Source organism: Elephas maximus, chromosome 1, assembly GCF_024166365.1.
Source record: "Elephas maximus indicus isolate mEleMax1 chromosome 1, mEleMax1 primary haplotype, whole genome shotgun sequence".
Taxonomy (NCBI): Eukaryota; Metazoa; Chordata; class Mammalia; order Proboscidea; family Elephantidae; genus Elephas; species Elephas maximus.
Window position 1 is genome coordinate 176427753 of NC_064819.1, and position 19935 is coordinate 176447687.

Here is a 19935-nt window from a genome sequence, read left to right on the forward strand (position 1 = left end):
CTGGATCCTCCTCTATCAGGCTTCCGTAGTTCTCGTCTCTACTGTGTTCACTTCTAGTATAGTCCTGGCTGCAACAATGCCCTGCCATTTTTCTTTGGACACATCTGTCAGTCCCGCTAGACTGGCCCACCCCAAGGGCAGAGATTCTTGATCTTTCCTATTGTCTTTAGGTCCCCAGTGCCCAGCACATACCTGTAAAATTCATCACTATGTGGACCACATAAACCAATCTCTTAAAGCACAAGTACTTAAAGTGGATCCATGTACGTACAAGATGAACTTTAAGAGTTATATATTCATTTTAATGTGTATCTTTTAAAATGTGCCTGATATATCAAACGCACAATTTCATAGATATTACAGCTTTAGACCAGACTACAGCTCTTAAAAAGCAAGTCTACGTAGAGAAACATATTTAAAGTAATAACTAATATCTATGGAGTGGCTTTATGTCCAGAGTACATTTTTCTGTACTAACTTTGTAACAGCCCTTTGAGATGAGTGCTATTATTTTCATCACCAGCTTACAAACTAGATACTGAAACACAGATCCCATTGCCATCAAGTCCATTCTGACTCATAGCAACCCTATAGGACAAAGTAGTACTGCCCCATAGGGTTTCCAATGCTGTAATCTGTATGAAAACAGATGGCCACATCTTTCTCCTATGGAAAGGCTGGTGGGTTTGAATAGCCAACCTTTTGATTAGCAGCCAAAGGCTTAACCACTGCTCCAGTAGGGCTCCTTATGAAACAGATAGGTTAGGCAATTTGCCCAGGGGCTACAAGAAGTGGTAGAATCGGGATTTAAACCCAGACCAACTGGCTTCGGGGCCCATCCTCTCACCACTATATTATTTTGCCTTACTAAAAAATGGACAGGATTCTCTGGGCTGTGCAAATGGTTAACACAATTGGCTGCTTACTGAAAGGTTCGAGGTTCAAGTCCATCTAGAGTCTCCTCAGAAAAAAGGCCTGGTGATCTACTTCCAAAAAATCAACTATTGAAAACGCTATGGAGCACAGTTCTACTCTGACACACATGGGGTCGCTATGAGTCAGACTCGACAGCAACTGGTTAATTAATGGACAGGCAAAGAGATAGGTCTTTAGAGAGGAAGGATGAAGCTGATTGAAGTTTTGGACATAATTGTCCATATCCTAAGAAAAACAGATAGGAAAATGAACCCCAGACTGATGCAACAATGCTAAACATTTCATTTTACCTGTCAGAAAGGTAGCCAAAAATCAGTGCTCCCAGCAGGACTCCAAGCATAAACATGGGCTGGATCACCTTTGCGAGCCATTCTCGGTGACAGACTAGATCCCACTCGGTCACCACAGTGCTTTCCCACTTGCTCCGGTCATAGATGTAACCGTCTGAGCAAGGGAAGTCGCGCTTACTGCCGCTGTATTCATACTCCAAGCGCAGGGCATCCTCCCTCCAGGACCTGTGACACCCACTGAGCTCCCAGACTGTGCCGTCCTGCAGCTGCACAGCAACGTGACCTTCCTGGCCTGGTGACAACAGGGCCCAGATGTCCTCCAGCCTGGAACTAGAGGCATTGTGGAAAAGAATCCAACTCACATTGCCTGGGGGTCTGCAGGCATACTGTGGCGTCACCGCCATGAACACAGAAGCCAAGTAGTGGATGCCACAAGAGATGTTCTGGAAGGCACATATAAAATAAAAGAATATCTGGAATCTGCAAAAGAGAGAAAAAGCTAGTTATTATACCTGGCCTCTGGGCTGAAAAAGAACATAAGCAACTATGTAGGTTCTTCATCCTGTTTAGCTTAATATACATACAAATGGACAAATACAGAAACAATTACAGTATGTGTAAGTACATGGCTGGAAACCCTGGTGGTGTAGTGGTTAAGTGCTACGGCTGCTAACCAAAAGGTCGGCAGTTCGAATTCACCAAGCGACTCAATGGGGCAGTTCTACTCTGTCCTATAGGGTTGCGATGAGTTGAAATCAACTCAGCGGCAATGGGTTTGGTTTTTTGATTTATATACATCTGTGAGTATATAGATACTATGTTGTCTGGCTCTGTCTACTGAGAGGGCCTAGAAACAAAGACATTCCAGTAGCAACTAGCACATATATATGTGTATACACATATATATGTCTATAGACATATATATGTATAGGAGGGTCACCAAATTTATAGACTCAAACCAACATTGATATATTTTCTAGAACAAAAACTGTCTCACAAGGACAACCGTACTCATAGGACAGCAGGGCAGAATATATGAAATCTGGACTGTCCCACAAAACTCACACCCCTGGAAAGAAGAGTCAAAACAGCTCCTCTGGGCAGATGATTATTTAGATTGAAAGAGGAATCAGTTCAGACAAAGAAGAACATTACTGTAAAATCGTTATAACAGGAAGTAGAAAAAGGGGCCTGTCAAGGCCAAACTCGGGGCAAATCGCACTGGTGACAAAAGTTATCTTTGTCACCCTTTCCTGCTTTTCAGGCCTGCTCACCCTATCTGACCCTGATGCTCCCTTTCGCTGGAAGGAGCTTTATCACCCTCTTGCTCAACACCCTCTGACCACCCTTCAGCTCAGCAGTTCTTCAACTTTTTGGTCTCAGGAGTCCTTTACACTGTTAATGATAGTTTCTGAGTGCCATCAAGTCGGTTCCCTCACAGCAACCCATACGACAGAGTAGAATTGCCTCCGAGGATTTTCTTGGCTGTAATCTTTATGGAAACAGATCACCGGGTCTTTCTCCTGTGGAGTCGCTGGCTGGATTTGAACCACCAATCTTTTGGTTAGCAGCAGAGCGCTTAAACATTGCACTACCAGGGCTCCTTTAAAAATCACTGAGGACCCCAAAGGGCTTTTCTTCATGTGGAATATATCTATGTAATGTTTACGTATTAGAAATTAAAACGGAGAATTTAAAAAATATTAATCCATTTTAAAATAGCAATAATAAACCCATTACGTGTTAACATTAAATAATTCATAATTGACACAGTGGTTAAAGTGATGGGCTGTTAACCAAAAGGTCAGTGGTTCAAAACCACCCAGTGGCTCCACCGGAGAAAGATGTGGCAGTCTGCTTCTGTAGAGATTACGGCCTTGGAAATCCCAGAGGATGGCTGTGAGTCAGACTCAGTGATGGCACCGGGTTTGGTTTTTGGTTTACAGGATTATGAAGATGGCACAGGACCAGGCAGCATTTCATTCTGCTGTACATGGGGTCACCCTGAGTCAGAGCCCGCTCCACAGCAGCTAACAACAACGTAGTTTTCGAAACAAAATTTATGAGAACGCATTGTTATCCATTTATTGCCTGGATTAAATGCTTCAGCGTTTAATCTGACGCAGCATTACATGCTATGCAGCCTCTGGAAGGCGCCACTGTATTCTCATGAGAGCATGGGCATGGGAAAGGCAACTAACATCTTAGTGTTACTGGGAAGATAGTTTCGGCCTTGCAGGCCCCCTGACAGGGTCTGGGGTGTCCAGAGGCCTGTGAGTCCCCTTTGGAGAGCTGCTCGTCTAGCTCGTTCCTCCTGTGTGCTCTTTCTCACTGCCCCCTCTTCCCTTCCCACTAACTCCTACTTTCAGTCCTGGTTCCCCTGCATGGTCTGCTTCTCTCAGTATTCCACCATTTGCTCCCTCCTCTCCCGTTCTCATTCATTTACTCATTTTCTCTCCCCATTTCTTTCTTTCTCTTCTATGACCAAAAGTGCCACCGAAGTTCTGTTCTGCTACTTCCGTTGATTTTTAAAGCACACCAGGTGAATATTTTCTATTTGTCTACCAAAGAGGCCAAAAATTCCCATAAAAGGCAGAATTCAAGTCCCATAAGGGTAGGAACTGTGGCTCGGTCACTTCTGTATCTCTTGTAGCACCTTTGGGAAGATGTCATGATTATTTAGATTATGTAGTATGTGCACCAAAAAAAAAAAAAAAACCCATTGCCGTCGAGTTGATTCCGACTTATAGTGACCCTATAGGACAGAGCAGAACTGCCCTATAGAGTTTCCAAGGAATGCCTGGTGGACTTGAACTGCTGACCTTTTGGTTAGCAGCCATAGCACTTAACCACTATGCCACCAGGATTTCCAAGTATGATGTGTAGTGCACTGTATATAGAGGATATCATAGAACCCCTCATGCTAAAATTGAACAATACTGAAGCCAAGGTATGCTTAGTACCTCTGGGAAGGAGAGGTATTCAATAGGCCAGTGTATCCAAAAAATTTTGACTGGGTTCCCCATCAGTAAAATTCAAAAAAAAAAAAGAACACATGCACATGTGTGCATGTATATATATATATATATATGTATATATATATATTTAAAACAAGCATATGTGGGTGTACATATTCATATAAAACTGAATTAATATATTAATATAAATTTAAATATGTATATATTTACTTATAAACATATATTCATATGTAAAATGGGTGTTTGTTATGACACCCCAAATCACCATCTTTGCCTGCCATATGTGTGAACACACCCCACTTGGAGACTACTGCAAGGGGCAATACTAGGCAAAGATACAAAAGTGGCGCTGTGAAGTTATCAGCTTGGTGACCTCCCCAAATCCATAGGGGTGACTGCCAAACTGGTAGGTGGCCACTCTCTTCTCACAGAAACTCCTGTAGATAAATAAGTAAAACGTAATCAATTTTAAGTGTTGTGGCTATCAGGACACCACAGGTTGGTCGTGCTGGCCGCAATTTCAAAGTTGAGTTCTGTTTCTGGCAGTGGCCCTGGGAACTAGTTTAGAGAAGAAAAACACAGAGCAAAAGGCAGAGAGAAATTAAGTGGCTTTCGTCTGGCACCAGGAGGAAAGCAAGAACACACAAATTACTATTTCAGGGTCTCTGTGGGATGAGATGAGCACGCCAGAGAAGAGCTTGGAGCCTAGTGCTCACGTCTGCGGGGCTGATGGGCCAGCTCTATTTTTCCAGAAAAGGTGCCCCTGCCAGAAGAAAGGAGTCCTTGGGTGGTGCAAAGTTTAAGTATTTGGCTGGTAACCAAAAGGCTGGCGGTTCAAGTCCACCCAGAGGCACCTCAGAGGAATGGCCTGGCAACCCTCTTCTTAAAAATCTGCCACTGAAAATCCTACGGAGCAGAGTTCTACTCTGACACACATGGGGCTGCCATGAGTTAGAGCTGACTCAACTGCAGCTGATGATGCCAGAAGAAAAATGACCAGAAATCAGCTCTCAGACTGTTTGATGCAGAGAAGATGGGCAGAAATAGCAGGCAGAAAAGCTAAGCCTGAGTTACTATAGCTCAGCAGAGCCAGGTGGCTAACTAGGCTCACAGTTTAAGAGTCTGGTGCTTGCACCCTCACGCCGCACTTCACTGGGTGCTGCGGCAGGCTCTGCCCTACTCCCACGCACACTGTGCTACCTGTGGTCTCGTGGAAGTGTGCACCTGGCATGATTGATGGGTGCACCAGGCAACCGGCTCTCTTGCATTCAGGGGAACTGTGGAGGTGTTTCTTCCTTCCCTGGCATTTTTATTTTATTTTTTATTGTGCTTTAGGTGAAGGTTTACAGAGAAAATTAGTTTCTCATTAAATAATACATATATTGTTTTGTGGCACTGGTTGCCAACCCCACAACATGTCAACACTCTCCCCTTCTCAACCTTAGGTTCCCCATTACCAGCTTTCCTGTCCCCTCCTGCCTTCTCGTCCTTGCCCCTGGGCTAGTGTTCCCATTTAGTCTTATTTTGTTTTATGGGCCTGTCTAATCTTTGGCTAAGGATGAACCTCAGGAGTGACTGCGGTACTGAGTTAAAAGGGTCTCTGGAGGCCGTACTCTTGGGGTTTCTCCAATCTCTGTCAGACCAGTAGGTCTGGTCTTTTTTCGTGCATGTGTGAGTTAGAATTTTGTTTTATGTTTTTCTACAGCTCTGTCCAGGACCCTCTATTGCGATCCCTGTCAAAGCAGTTGTTGGTGGTAACCTGGCACCATCTAGTTGTGCTGGACACAGTCTGGTGGAGGCTGTGGTAGTTGTGGTCCACTAGTCTTTCCCTGGCATTTTTTAAGGCAGCATTGGACTGGAGGAATCACTAGCTAAGGAAGTCTTGGTTAGAGATTCTTTGATCATCCAAACAGTTCTGCTTCTTTTAGGAAGATTCTAAATAGGCCTCGTCTTGTTCAGCAGAGGTACTCATTTCCTCTTCCCTCTCTCACTTAGTTTAGGCGTGTTAAGGCCTTGTGCTGTTGAGTAGATTTTCAACTCAGAGTGACCCCCTGTAATGGAGTAGAATGCCCCTGTAGGGTTTTCTAGGAAACCCTGGTGGCATAGTGGTTAAGTAATACGGCTGCTAATCAAAGGTCAGCAGTTCTGAATCCACCAGGCACTCCTTGCAAACTCTATGGGGCAGTTCTACTCTGTCCTACAGGGTCGCTATGAGTCGGAATTGACTCGACGGCACTGGGTTTTTTGGGTTAATCTTTACAGAAGCAGACTGTCATATCTTTCTCCTGTGGAGCTGCTGATAGGTTCCAACCACTAACCTTTTGGTTAGCCGCCAAAACTTGTGGGCTAGTTAAAGTTTACTGATGAAAAAAATCTTGGCTTAGCAAATTGCTCATGTAAACATCAATCTTACTTAAGAAAATAGTTTATATTTATTAGTTTTTTAAATCAAGCACCTAAGTGTCTCCACTTAACTACAAGATATTAGACTAATTGCTGTTACTGACTGTATTGAAAGTAATAAGACTTCATTTCCCTAAAAGTAACCAGTATTCAATACCATGTTGTTACGTGACATCAGATCGATTCAGACTCATAGCAACCTTATATGACAGAGTAGAACTGCCCCATAGGGTTTCTGAGGCTGTAATCTTTTTCTTTTTTTACTGTGCTTTTGGTGAAAGTTTACAAATCAAGTCAGTCCCTCATACAAAAAGTTATATACACCTTGCTATGCACTCCCAGCTGCTCTCCTCCTAATGAGACAGCACACTCCTCCTCTCCACTCTGTATTCCCCGTATCCATTCAACCAACTCCTGTCCCCTTCTGCCTTCTCATCTCGCCACCAGACAGGAGCTGCCCACATAGTCTCATGTGTCTACTTGAACCAAGAAGCTCACTCCTCACCAGTACCATTGTCTATCTTGGAGAGACAATCCAATCCCTGTCTGGAGAGTTGGCATCGGGAATGGTTCCATTCTTGGGCTAACAAAGGATCGGGGGACCATGACCATCAGCATCCCTCCAGTCTCAGTCAAACCATTAAGCCTTTTTTACAAGAATTTGATATCTACATCCCACCATTCTCCTGCTCCATCGGGAATTCTCTGTTGTGTTCCCTGTCAGGACAGTGATCGGTGGTGGCCGGGCCCCATCTAGTTCTTCCAGTCTCAGGCTGATGGAGTCTCTTGTTTATGTGGCCCTTTCTGTCTCTTGGACTCATCTTTACCATATGTCTTTCGCGTTCTTTATCCTTTGCTCCAGATAGGTTGAGACCAATTGATGCATCTTAGATGGCTGCTTGCTAGCATTTAAGACCCCAGACGCCAAGGCTGTAATCTTTACAGAAGCAGATCACCAGGTCTTTTCTCCCGTGGAGCCAATGGTGGGTTCAAACTGCTGACCTTTTTCAGCTAGTACCTGAGCACTTAACCATTGTGCGACCAGGGCTCCTTATTCAACACTATAAAGATATCAATTCTTTCAAAGTTGATTTATAAATTAAACATCCAATCCTAATAAAAATGTCAACAATTTTTTTTGTTTGTTTGGTGGGGGGCAATAGGGAAAGGTCAAGAGTGACCAGATAAACGGATTCTAAAATTCATTAAAAAAAAAACAAACTAAAAAATAGCTATTAAATTTTGAAAAAGAAGTGTTGAAGGGAAACTAATCCTAAAAAAAAATCCTACGAAGTACAAAATAGATAATGAAACCACATTTACTAAAACATGGTGATATGAACATACACATAGACATACAGATCAGTGGAAAAGAGTCCAGAAATAGGCCAAATGCATTTGGAAATTTAACATAGAATAAAGATGACATTTCAAGTCAGTGGGGAACAGACGGATTAGTCAATGAAAGGCATTGGGAACAACTGGATAGCCACTGTGAAAAAAATAACATGTCTTAACCCAGGTGGCGTAGTGGTTAAGAACTATGGCTGCTAACCAAAAGGTCAGCAGTTTGAATCCACCAGGCGCTCCTTGGAAACCCTATGGGGTAGTTCTGCTCTGTCCTACAGGGTCGCTAAGAGTTGGAGTTGATTCAGCAGCAACAGGTTTTTTGGTTTTTTTTTTTTTTTTACGCCAAAACCATTTCCAGATGGCTGAAAGATTTAGATTTGAAAACAGAAACCGCAAAACAGTGGTCCTCAAACTTTTTTGTCTCGGGACCACTGTACAGCCTTAAAAATTATTGAGGGCCCCATAGAGCTTTCTTTTTTTTCCCATGTGGATTATACCTATCAATATTTACTGTATTAGAAATTTAAACTGAAAAATTTTAAATTGTTTACTTATTCATTTTAAAACAACAATAAACCCATTATAAATTAACACAAATAACATATTTTTTATCAAAAACAACTATATTCCCCCCCCCAAAAAAAAAATTAGTGAGAAAAGCGACACTATCTTACATGTTTATAAATCTCTTTAACTTCTGGCTTAACAGAAGATATTCTACATTCAGTCTGTTGTGATACGTTGTTTTGGTTCATGTATACGGAAAAAAAAAATCTCGCCTCCCACAGATGTGTCGATGGTAAAGGGCAAAGTAATTACTAGCCTTTTCAGATACTTGAATACTCTTCATTGAGACTACACCTACTCAACCAGTGGTAGTTTCTCAAAGACTAATTACAATGTGGAATCTGAAACCATATCAATAAAATCTCATGTTTTGTTACATTAAAATCCATTGGTCTATCTTATACTTTGAATGGATTTTTTTTCTCACACATGGTTTTTTAACATCATGCTTTGGTCATTTGGAAAATATTGGTTCACCGAATTCTACAGATATTCCCAATGTTGATACATTTCATTAAACGATATCACAAACTCACATTTGTTAACATCACCACCAATCTCGTTGTTTTTGTGTGCTGTCAAGCTGATTCCGACTCATAGCCACCCTAGAGGACAGAGTAGAACTGCCCCACAGGGTTTCCAAGCAGCGGCTGGTGGATTTGAACCTTTTGGTTGGTAGCCAAGCTCTTAACCACTATGCCACCAGGGCTCCAGTCCAATCTCATTAGGAAAGTATTTAAATATTGCAAAACTAGCAAGGTCAGAGCAGACACGAATTGTCCAAAATTCTCATTTTCTTGCAAGCTCAAACTTTATCATTGGCAACAAATACTGTCAATTGTTTTCCTTAAAGTAACTGTCTCAGTTCATTTATTTTCCAGAATGTGTCTGCCAAATACCCAATATGAATAATTATAGTTTGCCAGTCATTCTTTCAAGTAAAAATCATGTTACACAGAAAAGCAGTTAGCTCAACACAACTACTTTGTGAATGCTTCCCATTTCATCACACAGAATACTAAAAAGGCTATATGCAAGGGTCGAGACTTAATAAAATTAATGATTTTTACTGCTTTGTCAAGGATATTTTTAAGTGAAACTGGCATTTTTTACCCTGAGTACGTAGCCATGAAAATGATCCTGACTCCTCGTACAGTTTGGTGCTACTGCCTGGGTTTGTGCTAAGGCACCAGCAGGTTTACCTCCCATTACTTTTACATCATCAGTACAAATGCAACACAGTGAAAAGGGCAAATAACACCTTAGCATTATTATAAGTGGAGTCCCTGGGTCGTTCAAACAGTTAACGTGCTCCGCTGCTAACTAAACGGCTGGAGTTTCGAGTCCACCCAGAGGTGCCTCAGAAGAAAGGCCTAGTATCCACTTCTGAAAAAAATTAACCATTGAAAGCCCTGTGGAGCACAACTCTCCTCTGACATACGCGAGGTCACCATGAGTCAGAGTTGCGTCAATGGCAACTGGGGGTGGTGGTGGCAGATCATTATAAACACAGTTTTGACCTCACAGACCCCCAGGAGGGTTTCAGGGACTTCCAGAGATCCACGGATCACACTTTCAAGAGCCCCACCATTAAAGAACCAAAAGAATACATCAGAGAATTTCAATAATCTAGAGAAGATCTAAATATGACATAAAATTCAGAAACCATAAAAATAACTGAGTCAATTATATGAAAATTAAAATTTTCTACATGGGAAAAGCCACCATAGGTAGACTCAAAAGACATATGACAAACTGGGAAATGTTCACTATTTTCACTTTTCTCAGACAAAGGCCTAGTTTCCTCTAATATATAAAGTCCTTACAAAGCATAAAAAGAAGACCAATCACCGAATAAAAAAATGTGCAAGGAATATGAACACACGCTTCTTAGAAAACACAAATGGTACTTAAAACCTACGAAAAGATGTTCTGCCTCCATCATAATGAGGAAAGATGTAAATTAACTGCCATCATTTTTCACTTATCAGATTCACAAAGATCAAAAGTTTGTTAACATGGGATTGTTAAAGGTGTGGGAAACAAGCATGATCATACACTGCAGGTGGGAATATAACCTGATATAACCTCTGTGGAGAGCAACTTGACTGCATCAGTCAACATTACATATGCCCAGCACCCCACTTCTGAGGAATCGGTCCTACCAATAAATGCACACGTGTACAAAATAAGGTATGCACAAGGTTATTCCTCCAGCGTTATCTGTAACTGCAAAATATCAGAAACTTAAATATCTCTCAGTAGGGGGCTGGTTAAGAAGCGCTGGTGTCCCAGTGGTTAAGCGGTTGGCTGCTAACCCAAAGGTCAGCAGTTTGAATCCACTCAGGACTTCGCAGGAGAAAGACCTGGCAATCTGCTCCTGTAATGATTAACCCAAAAAACGCATTGCCATCAAGTCGATTCTGATTCACAGTGACCCTATAGGACAGAACAGAACAGAACTGCCCCATAGGGTTTTCAAGGCTATAATCTTTATGGAAACAGACTGCCACATCTTTCTTCCGAGGAGTAGCTACTGGGTTCAAACAGCCCACCTTTCAGTTAGCAGCTGAGTGTTGAACCACTGCTCCACCAGGGATCTTTCTATAAAGATTACAACCTAGAAAACCCTATGGAGCAGCTCTACCCTGTAACATGTGGTCATTTTAAGTAGAAAAATGAATAGAAAATTGACTCAGTCAACAACAGGGAATTGGTTGAATAAATTAAGGTAAAGGCTGCCTGGAAGATGCCCAAGGGACAAGGCAGCGATGAGTTTTCATTGAAAGTGGATAGCTAAGTCTAAAACATGAGAACTGCCCAATCCAGATAATTCCAGTGTGGAGCTTATGGCAGACCAGTGTCTCACTGCCAGACACTGTGGCAATAAAGGCCTGACCTCTTGAAACCAAATACTGTCTGGGGCCAAAGGGGCATCCTGTAATAACAATTCCATTTGACTATGACTGAAAATGTACCACAGATCATATGTGACCCACATTTTTATAATTTTCCAACACACACCCACCCCACCAGTTGTGCTTCAGCAAACCACATATAGCCTCTGCAAACAACAGACCTGTTTTGTTTGCCTGAAGTCTACCTGCCTGGCCCTGAAGGTATTTGGGATTGTTCACCAAGTAGTTTCATCACCTGGAGCAACTTCACCACTGAAAAGGTCATATTTTGCTCTCTGACCGTGACCTCCACTGACCCATCTTCCAGCATCATCCAATCTTTGGAATCTACAAGCTTCTCCAGTTTACTGCCACTTTCCTGACCTCACTTCCTTCCCCAGCCAACTTGGACTCTACAGTTGGCACTAGAACTATTCTCTCGCCCTCACACACAGCACCCATCCTGGCAGGCCTCTGAGCCTAGGATTTGTCTTCTCTGTCTCACGTCTAGCAAAGTCTGTAATTCAGGAGGTCTGGGGTGGGTCATTATGAGTCTGCATCAACTCCACAGCAAGGGTTTGGTTTGGGTTTTTGGGGGTGGGTCCAGGACTTAGACTTTAGAAAGCTTCCCAGGAGATTCTGATGTAGATTACACTCCAGAAACTCTAATGCTCTGGTGTAACTTTATGCTGATACAAAGTTGACATTCAAAACATTTAACAATTGTTGTGGAGCGTTCATATACAGCTTGTGCACATGTAATCTGTTTTAACCACTTTGGAAAACTATTGACTATATGCACATGGTTGAGTATATGCACACCCTAATCCCCTCTCCTAAGTATATGCTCAAAGAAATGTACACACAAGTATCTCAAAAGACATATATGAGAATGTTCACAAAAATACTATTCATTTTAAGTCATTATAAGCCCAACCTGAAAACAATATAAATGTCTATTGATAGTAACAATATAATACATTGAGTCGCTAAAGCAAATGGAAGAAATGATGAAGTAAAAGAGCTGAACAGAAGGTTTTCAAAGCTAGAAGAACTGAAGAAAAAATTCAAGCCTCAAGTTGCAATATTGAAGGATTCCACAGGAAAAATATTAAATGACACAGGGCATCAAAAGAAGATGGAAGGAATATACGGAGTCACTATACTAGAAAGAATTGGTAGACATTCAGCCATTTCAGGAGGCAGTGTGGTACTGAAGGGAGAAGTCCAAGCTCCACTGAAAGCACTGGCGAAAAACAAGGCTCCAGAATTTGAAGGAATACCAACTGAGATGTTTTGACAAATGGATGCAGCACTAGAAGTGCTATACTTGTCTATGCCAAGAAATTTGGAAGACAGCTACCTAGCGAGCTGATTGGAAGAGATCCATGTTTATGCCTATTCCAAAGAAAGGTGATCCAACTGAATGTGGAAATTATTGAACAATATCATCAATATCATATGCAAGTAAAATTTTGCTGAAGACATTCAAAAGCAGCTGCAGCAGTACATCGACAGGGAATTGCCAGAAATTCAAGCTGGATTCAGAAGAGGATGTGGAACCAGGGATATCATAAATGATGTCAGGTGGATTCTGGCTGAAAGCAGAGAATAGCAGAAAGATGTTTACCCGTATTTTATTGACAATGCAAAGGCATTCCAATGTGTGGATCATAACAAATTATGGTAACATTGCAAAGAATGGGAATCCCAGAATACTCAATTGAATTGTGTTCATTAGGAACCTGTACACAGACCAAGAGGCAGTCGTTTGAACAGAACAAGGAGATACTGTGTGGTTTAAAGTCAGGAAAGGTGTGCGTCAGGGTTGTATCATTTCACCATACTTATTCAGTCTGTATGCTGAGCAAATAATCTGAGAAGCCAGACTATATGAAGAAGAACACGGCATCAGGACTGGAGGAAGACCTAGTAACAGATGGAACAACCATGCTTGCTGAAAGAGGACTTGAAGCACTTACCAATGAAGATCAAAGACTCCAGCCTTCATTATGGATTATACTTCACCATAAAGAAAACAAAAATTCTCACAACTGGACCAATAAGCAACATTTTGATAAACAGAGAAAAGACTGATGTTGTCAAGCATTTCATTTTACATGGATCCACCCACAATCAACATCCATGGAAGCAGCAGTCAAGAAATCAAACGATGCATTGAATTGGGCAGATCAGCTGCAAAAGACCTCTTTAAAGCATTCAAAAACAAAGACGCCACCTTGAAGTCTAAGGTGCGCCTGACCCAGACCATGGTGTTTTCAATTGTCTCATATGCGTGCAAACCTGGACAATGAATAAAGAAGACCTAATAGGAATCAATTCCTTTCTATTACGGTATTGGCAAAGAATACTGAATATACCATGTACTGACAAAAGAATGAACAAATTTGTCTTGGAAGAAGAATGCTCATTAGAAACAAGGACAGCAAGACCTCATCTCACATACTTTGGACATGCTATCAAGAGAGACCAGTCCCTGGAGAAGGACATTGTGCTTGGTAAAGTAGAGGGTCAGCAAAAATGAAGAAGACTTTCAGTGAGGTGGATTGACACAGTGGCTGCAATAATGGGCTCAAATATAACAGTGATTGTGAGGACTGGGCAGTGTTTCTTTCTGTTGTACATAGATGGTCGCCATGAGTCAGAACTGACTCGATGACACCTAACAACAATAACAACATTGACAGTAAATGAATAAACTGGAATATCTGTGTCACTGATTACTATATAGTAATGACAATAAACAAACTACTGTAACAGACTATACAGATCGATCTCACAAACACAATGGCGAACAAAAAAAACCAGAAAAGAGTACTTCTTTAAAATTCTGTTTATATAAATTTAGAATAAGGCAAAACTAACCTATGGCATTAGATGGAAGGTCAGTAGTAAGTTTTGAGGAGGGGTTAGTGATTGGGAGAGGGCATAAGAAAGATTCTGGGGTTACCCAGGTGGTGGTCAACAGGTGTGTTCATGTTATGATAATTCATCAGGTTGTACATAATGATGTGCACTTTTCTGTACACATGTTATATTTCAATTTACCAGTTTTTTTTTAAATCTGCATTTAAAAGTATTCAGCAATGCCCTGAGGAGGTGTGGTTGGAATGGATGCCACAGTATGCCCAGTCCATTCTCATGGTGCCTACCAGCTGGATTTCAGCCCTGGGTGCCACTCAATCTATACTGACAAGAAGACTTCTTTACTAAGCAATAGATTATTTACTCAACTGCCTATTGGATGTCTGAACTCAGAATTACCACATGGAGTGCAAGTTAAACAAATTTCAAACAGAACTCGTTTTCTAAGGCCCCAAGGCTGCCTCATCTGGAGTGTAACTGTTTCTGAGTTGAGGACACCATCATTCACACAAAATAGACATCTGGGGTCAGGGGGCATGATGGAGGAAGCTCCAAGGAGTCCCTCCTGCTCCTCCTTCATGCCTGAGGGCTAGGAGATCCCATCAATTCCACCTATCAAAACTGTGCCATTCTTCCTGCCCACATTCCCATCCCCTTGGTCCAGGACCCCATCTTCTCTCTCCTGGGCTCTAACCTAGGCCTTCGCTGGCCTCCTTGCCTCAGCTCCTGCCCCTCCAATGCACCCTCCACTCTGCCAAAGTGGCCTTCCTGATTTGCTCACTCCTTAGCATGACATACACAAATAGTCATGAGGATTGTTGTAAGTTTACCCCTTGCTTCCCTTCTCTTGATCTCACATTTTATACACCAGAAATAATAAAGCACTTAGCAGTCCTCAGACATGCCATGCTAGTTCACATGGATATATGAAATACATATATGGATTCCGACTCATAGTGACCCCATGTGTTACAGAGTGGGACTATGATCCACATGGTTTTCTTGGCTGTGATCTTTATGGAAGCAGATCACCAGGCCTTTCTTCCGAAGTGCTGCTGTTTGTGGGTTTGAACCACCAACCTTGAGGTTAGTAGTTTGGCACAAACCGTTTGCGACACCCAGAAACCTATATATATATATATATATATGTATATATGTGTGTGTGTGTATTTATATACACGTACATATATAAAAAAACCCTAAAACCAAGCCTCTTGCCATGGATTCAATTCTGACTCAAAGCGACCCTACAGGACAGAGTAGAACTGCCCCATAGAGGGTTTCCAAGGAGTGGCTGGTGGATTCAAACTGCTGACCTTTTGGTTAGCAGCCAAATTCTTAACCACTGCACCACCAGGGCTGAACTGAGCATTCTTTCAGTTCATACTTACCCTTCCCTGTTACAAAGATAATATATTGATTACTTAAAACTCTACTTCTGCCTTTTGGCTGGCCCTGTAGCACTGTAACACATCAGTCTCTCCCTTCCAAAGATTTGTTTTCCCTCAAATGGTCATCCATGTCCCCAACCAAGGGCCCCACCAGGACAACAAACCAATAGATACAACACACTGAGCCCACAGCTGAAGAGACACACCAACGGAAAACAAATCACACAGATACGGAAAAATCAGAGGAGAGGAAAAGCAAAGATGATCAGAACTCACAGAAAACGGACCTGTGCAATTTGGGTGCTGGGTGAAGAAAATGGCATTCAGTCCTCCATTTGTATTATTCTGTATAAAGAAGCATTAACTGGAGGTATCCCACTGTGGTTAAAAGTATGAACTCCAGAGCCAGATTGCCACAGGTTGTGAATCTTGGCTCTGCCACTTGCCACCTGTGATCTTGGGCAAGTCACAGTGCCTCCGTTTCCTCATCTGAAAAATGGGTTGCTATGGTTAATGCATGTGAATACTGTAGGTGCATGTAAGAGTTTGCTATTATTATGTTCATAAGCTTAAATTAAAAAAGAAGAGCCCCAAAAAGCTTCACAAATTGGAAAAAAAACTACCAAAATCCAGATATGGGTCAGTCACAAACTCCATATTCCAATTCTGAAATTTTAAACCATGTCTCCCCTTCTCCTAAGATACCTCAGGGATCCAGGTTCTTAGATCCTCACACTGACATCTGAATCCCAGTTTCCTCAATTCCCTCTCATGCAGGGCTTAGGCTGTAATATTTACGGAACTTCAACATGGTTTCAGGACAAGTCCTGGAACAGCTTTTTAATTCTTCTCAGATGTCCTGCTTAAAGGTGATTAGGATAGTGCTTCCTTACCCTAGAAATGACTAATTCAAAATGAGAGATTATCAGGATTCCCTACTGTGATGGTTAGGGTTGTATGTCGTCTTGGCTGGGCCATGATTCTCAGTGGTTTGGCAGTTATGATGTAGTCTGGCAGCTATGTAACGATGTAATCACCGCCATGATGAGATCTGCTATGAGCAGCCAACCTGATGAAAGGGAGTTTCCTTGGGGGTGTGCCCTGCATTCAATAAATGTGGACTTTCTGGCAAAGCTCGCTGGCTTTTGCTCATTCTGGATCCTGTAGCTGGCTCGTGTTCATCTGACCTCTGGTTCTTGAGACTTGAGCTAGTAGCTTACCTGCCAGTCTTGCAATTCGTCAGCCTCCGCAGCTACATGAATCGGAGAAGCCTTGAGCCTGACCCATGGACTTGGGACTTTTCAGCCTCTATAACCACATGAGCCATTTCTTTGATTAAAAAATCTCTCTCTCTCTCTCTCTCTCTCTCCCTATATACATGCTTCACTGTTTTGTTTCTCCAGAGAACCCAGCCTCAGACACTGACTTAATACTTTCTTCACTGAGTTTCCTTAAGAGAAGACTGAATAATAACACATAGTAACCTCCCTTTCTATTAATAAAGAGACCAATTAGAATAAATACTGGAGAAAAACTGGGGTATCATGTGCTGAACAAGGAGTCCTGGTAGTGCATGGTTAAGCGCTCAGCTGCCATAACTGAAAAATTGGTAGCTCTGCAGGAGAAAAAACCTGGTGATATGCTTCCATAAAGATTATATAGCCTAGGAAATCCTACGGGGCAATTCTACTCTATCCTACAGGGTTGGAATGAGTTCGAATCAACTCAGCAGCACACAACAACAACATGTTTTGGCCAAACTTTTTACCTTCTATTGTAAGCATGGGCTTGTTACCCTTTTCCTTCATGTAAGCTGCTTTCACAAGTCAACCCCTCCGACCCACATGGGGACTCAAGTAGCAATAATAGCCATGATTTATTGAAACTTACTGAAAATGATAAGGCTTTTGCATACATTTTTGTGGTAGACTAAGAGTTGTCCTCCCAGTCTATTCTCCCCTTCTTCCACCATGGCGAGCTCCATTTGCCCAGTGGATTAGGGCAACAGGAGCAACTGCTCCAGGTGCAGAGAGGGAGCCCCATGCTATGGACAAGAGAGCTGCCCCATCTGCTTGGGTCCCTGGAGGACCCTGTGGAACAGAACCTGTCAACCTGCTCTGGATAGTTACTGGTAGGAGACAAACTTGCGATTGAGAAATCTTTTTGTTACAGCACCTTAGCCAAACACCATCTAATATAACTATCTTAGTTAATCCCTAAAATACAAGGGGAAAGAATGGTATTTGTATCTCCTACCTTGTAGGGTTATTGTGAGGACGGCATGAGAGACATAATATGAAGTCCTTATAATAAACATTTGCCACAATGTTACTACTCCCACTTTACAGATGAGGAAATGGTGAGTAACTTCCTCAAGCTATTAAGCAGTAGAGCCTGGCTTGGAATCCAGACATCCAACCTCAGAGTTTACCTTTTAATCCACATGCTATTTTGCTCCCAGAAGGGTAAAATAAAATAATGCATAAAGGGCCTGGTAGAGTCCTGCGGTTGGTACCTAATTGTGCTCAGGGAGCATCACGGTGGAGGGTGTGGGATGTGGAGGCCAATGGACCTGTCATCCAGTCTTGCTCTGCAGTTGCTCGAGTTGTGACTCAGGCAGAAGCCTCGGTTTCTTCATCTGTAAATTGAGACTGTCACAGGGCTATGGTGAAGATTAAAGGAGGTAATGTGTTCAGAGAGCTTATGACGGAGCCAGGCTCCACTTAGTGTTCAGTAATGCAGGTACCAGGGGAACAGGGCTGAGTGGGGCCTCTTGCCTCTCCTCCACCTGCTCAAACTGCCTCCTTTTTGCAGACACTGAAAAGCATAACCTACATTTCTGCAAGCACCACATCATTTCTTCACTACAAGCCTGAGAGGTAGGTAGGGCAGGGACTATTATCATTCCCATTTTATGGATAGGACACTGAGGCTCAAATTAGTCCCAGCGTCACCATAGAAGCTAAGTGGCAGGTCAGGATTCAGAATTAGCTCCATATCTCTATGAGGTCATGCTCTATGCCCCTCACCCAGATGCCTCACCTCCCAAAACACTCTGAGTCAGAAGAATTCCTTAAATGAGTGAAAGAATGGATGGATGGATGAATTAAAAAAAAAAAAAAATCCATTTAGCCAATGAAAAGAGAGTGCCAGATGTACAAAGGTAACCTACCTGAGTTAAAGCTAAAACTCTAGGTTGTGGTAGCTGTGAGGGCTTGGTCTTACGAGCCTCAGTTTTCCCATCATTAAAACAAGGATTTTAGCACCTTCTGTGCAGGGTCCTTGTGGGTTGTAAAGGAAGCACTGTGTGAAATCACTCCTTACAGTGTACCTGGCACTTACTAGGTCTCTATAACCGGCAACAAATTTTTACTAACAGTTGCTCCCCACGGCCACAGTGAGAGAGACCCTATGGCGGGACGTGGCAGGGCGGGGCAGCAGTCGCCTGGAGAAGTGAAAAAGGAGCGGGTTTGGCGGATTAGAAAAACGAGCCGCCAGTAACAGGCACTAGTCTACTCGTGTGACCCGACCCCTCCAGCGGGGTCTTCTGACGCCGGCTTCCGCGAGACACGTCCCCGGACCTACTTGCCCGGCAGCAGACGCGTCTTGCTGGCCGCGCACCCACTCTTCCCAAAGGGAGCGCCAGCGACCCCTTTCTAGCTGTGGGGTTCCCGCCCCCAGGGAGACCAAGTCCAGCCCGGGGCCAGGAATTTGGACGCCGGTCTCCAGACTTCTCTGGGAAAGAAAGAGGTGTAGATGTTTTAGGATTCCGAGTGCAACGCTAAAACCCCACTGCAGAGGAAAGAAACGGGGTGCAGGACACCCTACCGGCGCCTCCACCCACGAGGCTCCCGCTCCCACTCCCCCTCCCCCCAAATGCCTACCTGCCAAAGTGCCCCACGCGGTCAAAAATCAGCTCGAAGTTGCCGGGCTCCATGGTGCCGCCGCGCACTCTGCTCGGAGCTGGGACACGCCGAGCTCCCCCAGCGCCCGGGCAGCGGGCACCGTGCCCCGCCCCGCCCCGCGCGGAGGGTGCCCAGCCGCCGCGAACCACCCTGTCCCGCCGGCCCGCGCCTGGGGGTGCCCGCCCGCCCGCCGGGGACCTCTGCCTCCCCGCGCGTCAAGGCGCTCAGGCTGCGCGCGGGACTAGACTCTGTTTCTCCCGGCGTTGCTGTCTCTCCTTGTCCACGTCTCCTGTGGTCTCTTGCCCGGGGTGCTTTGGTTCTCGGAGACCGCG

General features: G+C 43.4%; 1 protein-coding gene across 1 annotated transcript in view; it reads right to left on the minus strand.

The window, feature by feature from the left end:
* Positions 1–19646, minus strand: part of SLC22A16 (solute carrier family 22 member 16) — a 51876-nt gene extending 32230 nt beyond the window's left edge. Inside the window, exons 1-2 of the mRNA XM_049875536.1 lie at positions 19583–19646; positions 1227–1706 (exon numbers count right to left, since the gene is read on the minus strand). Of these exons, the coding sequence (XP_049731493.1) occupies positions 1227–1706; positions 19583–19635 (533 nt within the window). The 5' untranslated portion in view covers positions 19636–19646. The remainder of the gene's footprint in view (positions 1–1226; positions 1707–19582) is intronic.
* Positions 19647–19935: the final 289 nt, after the last annotated feature.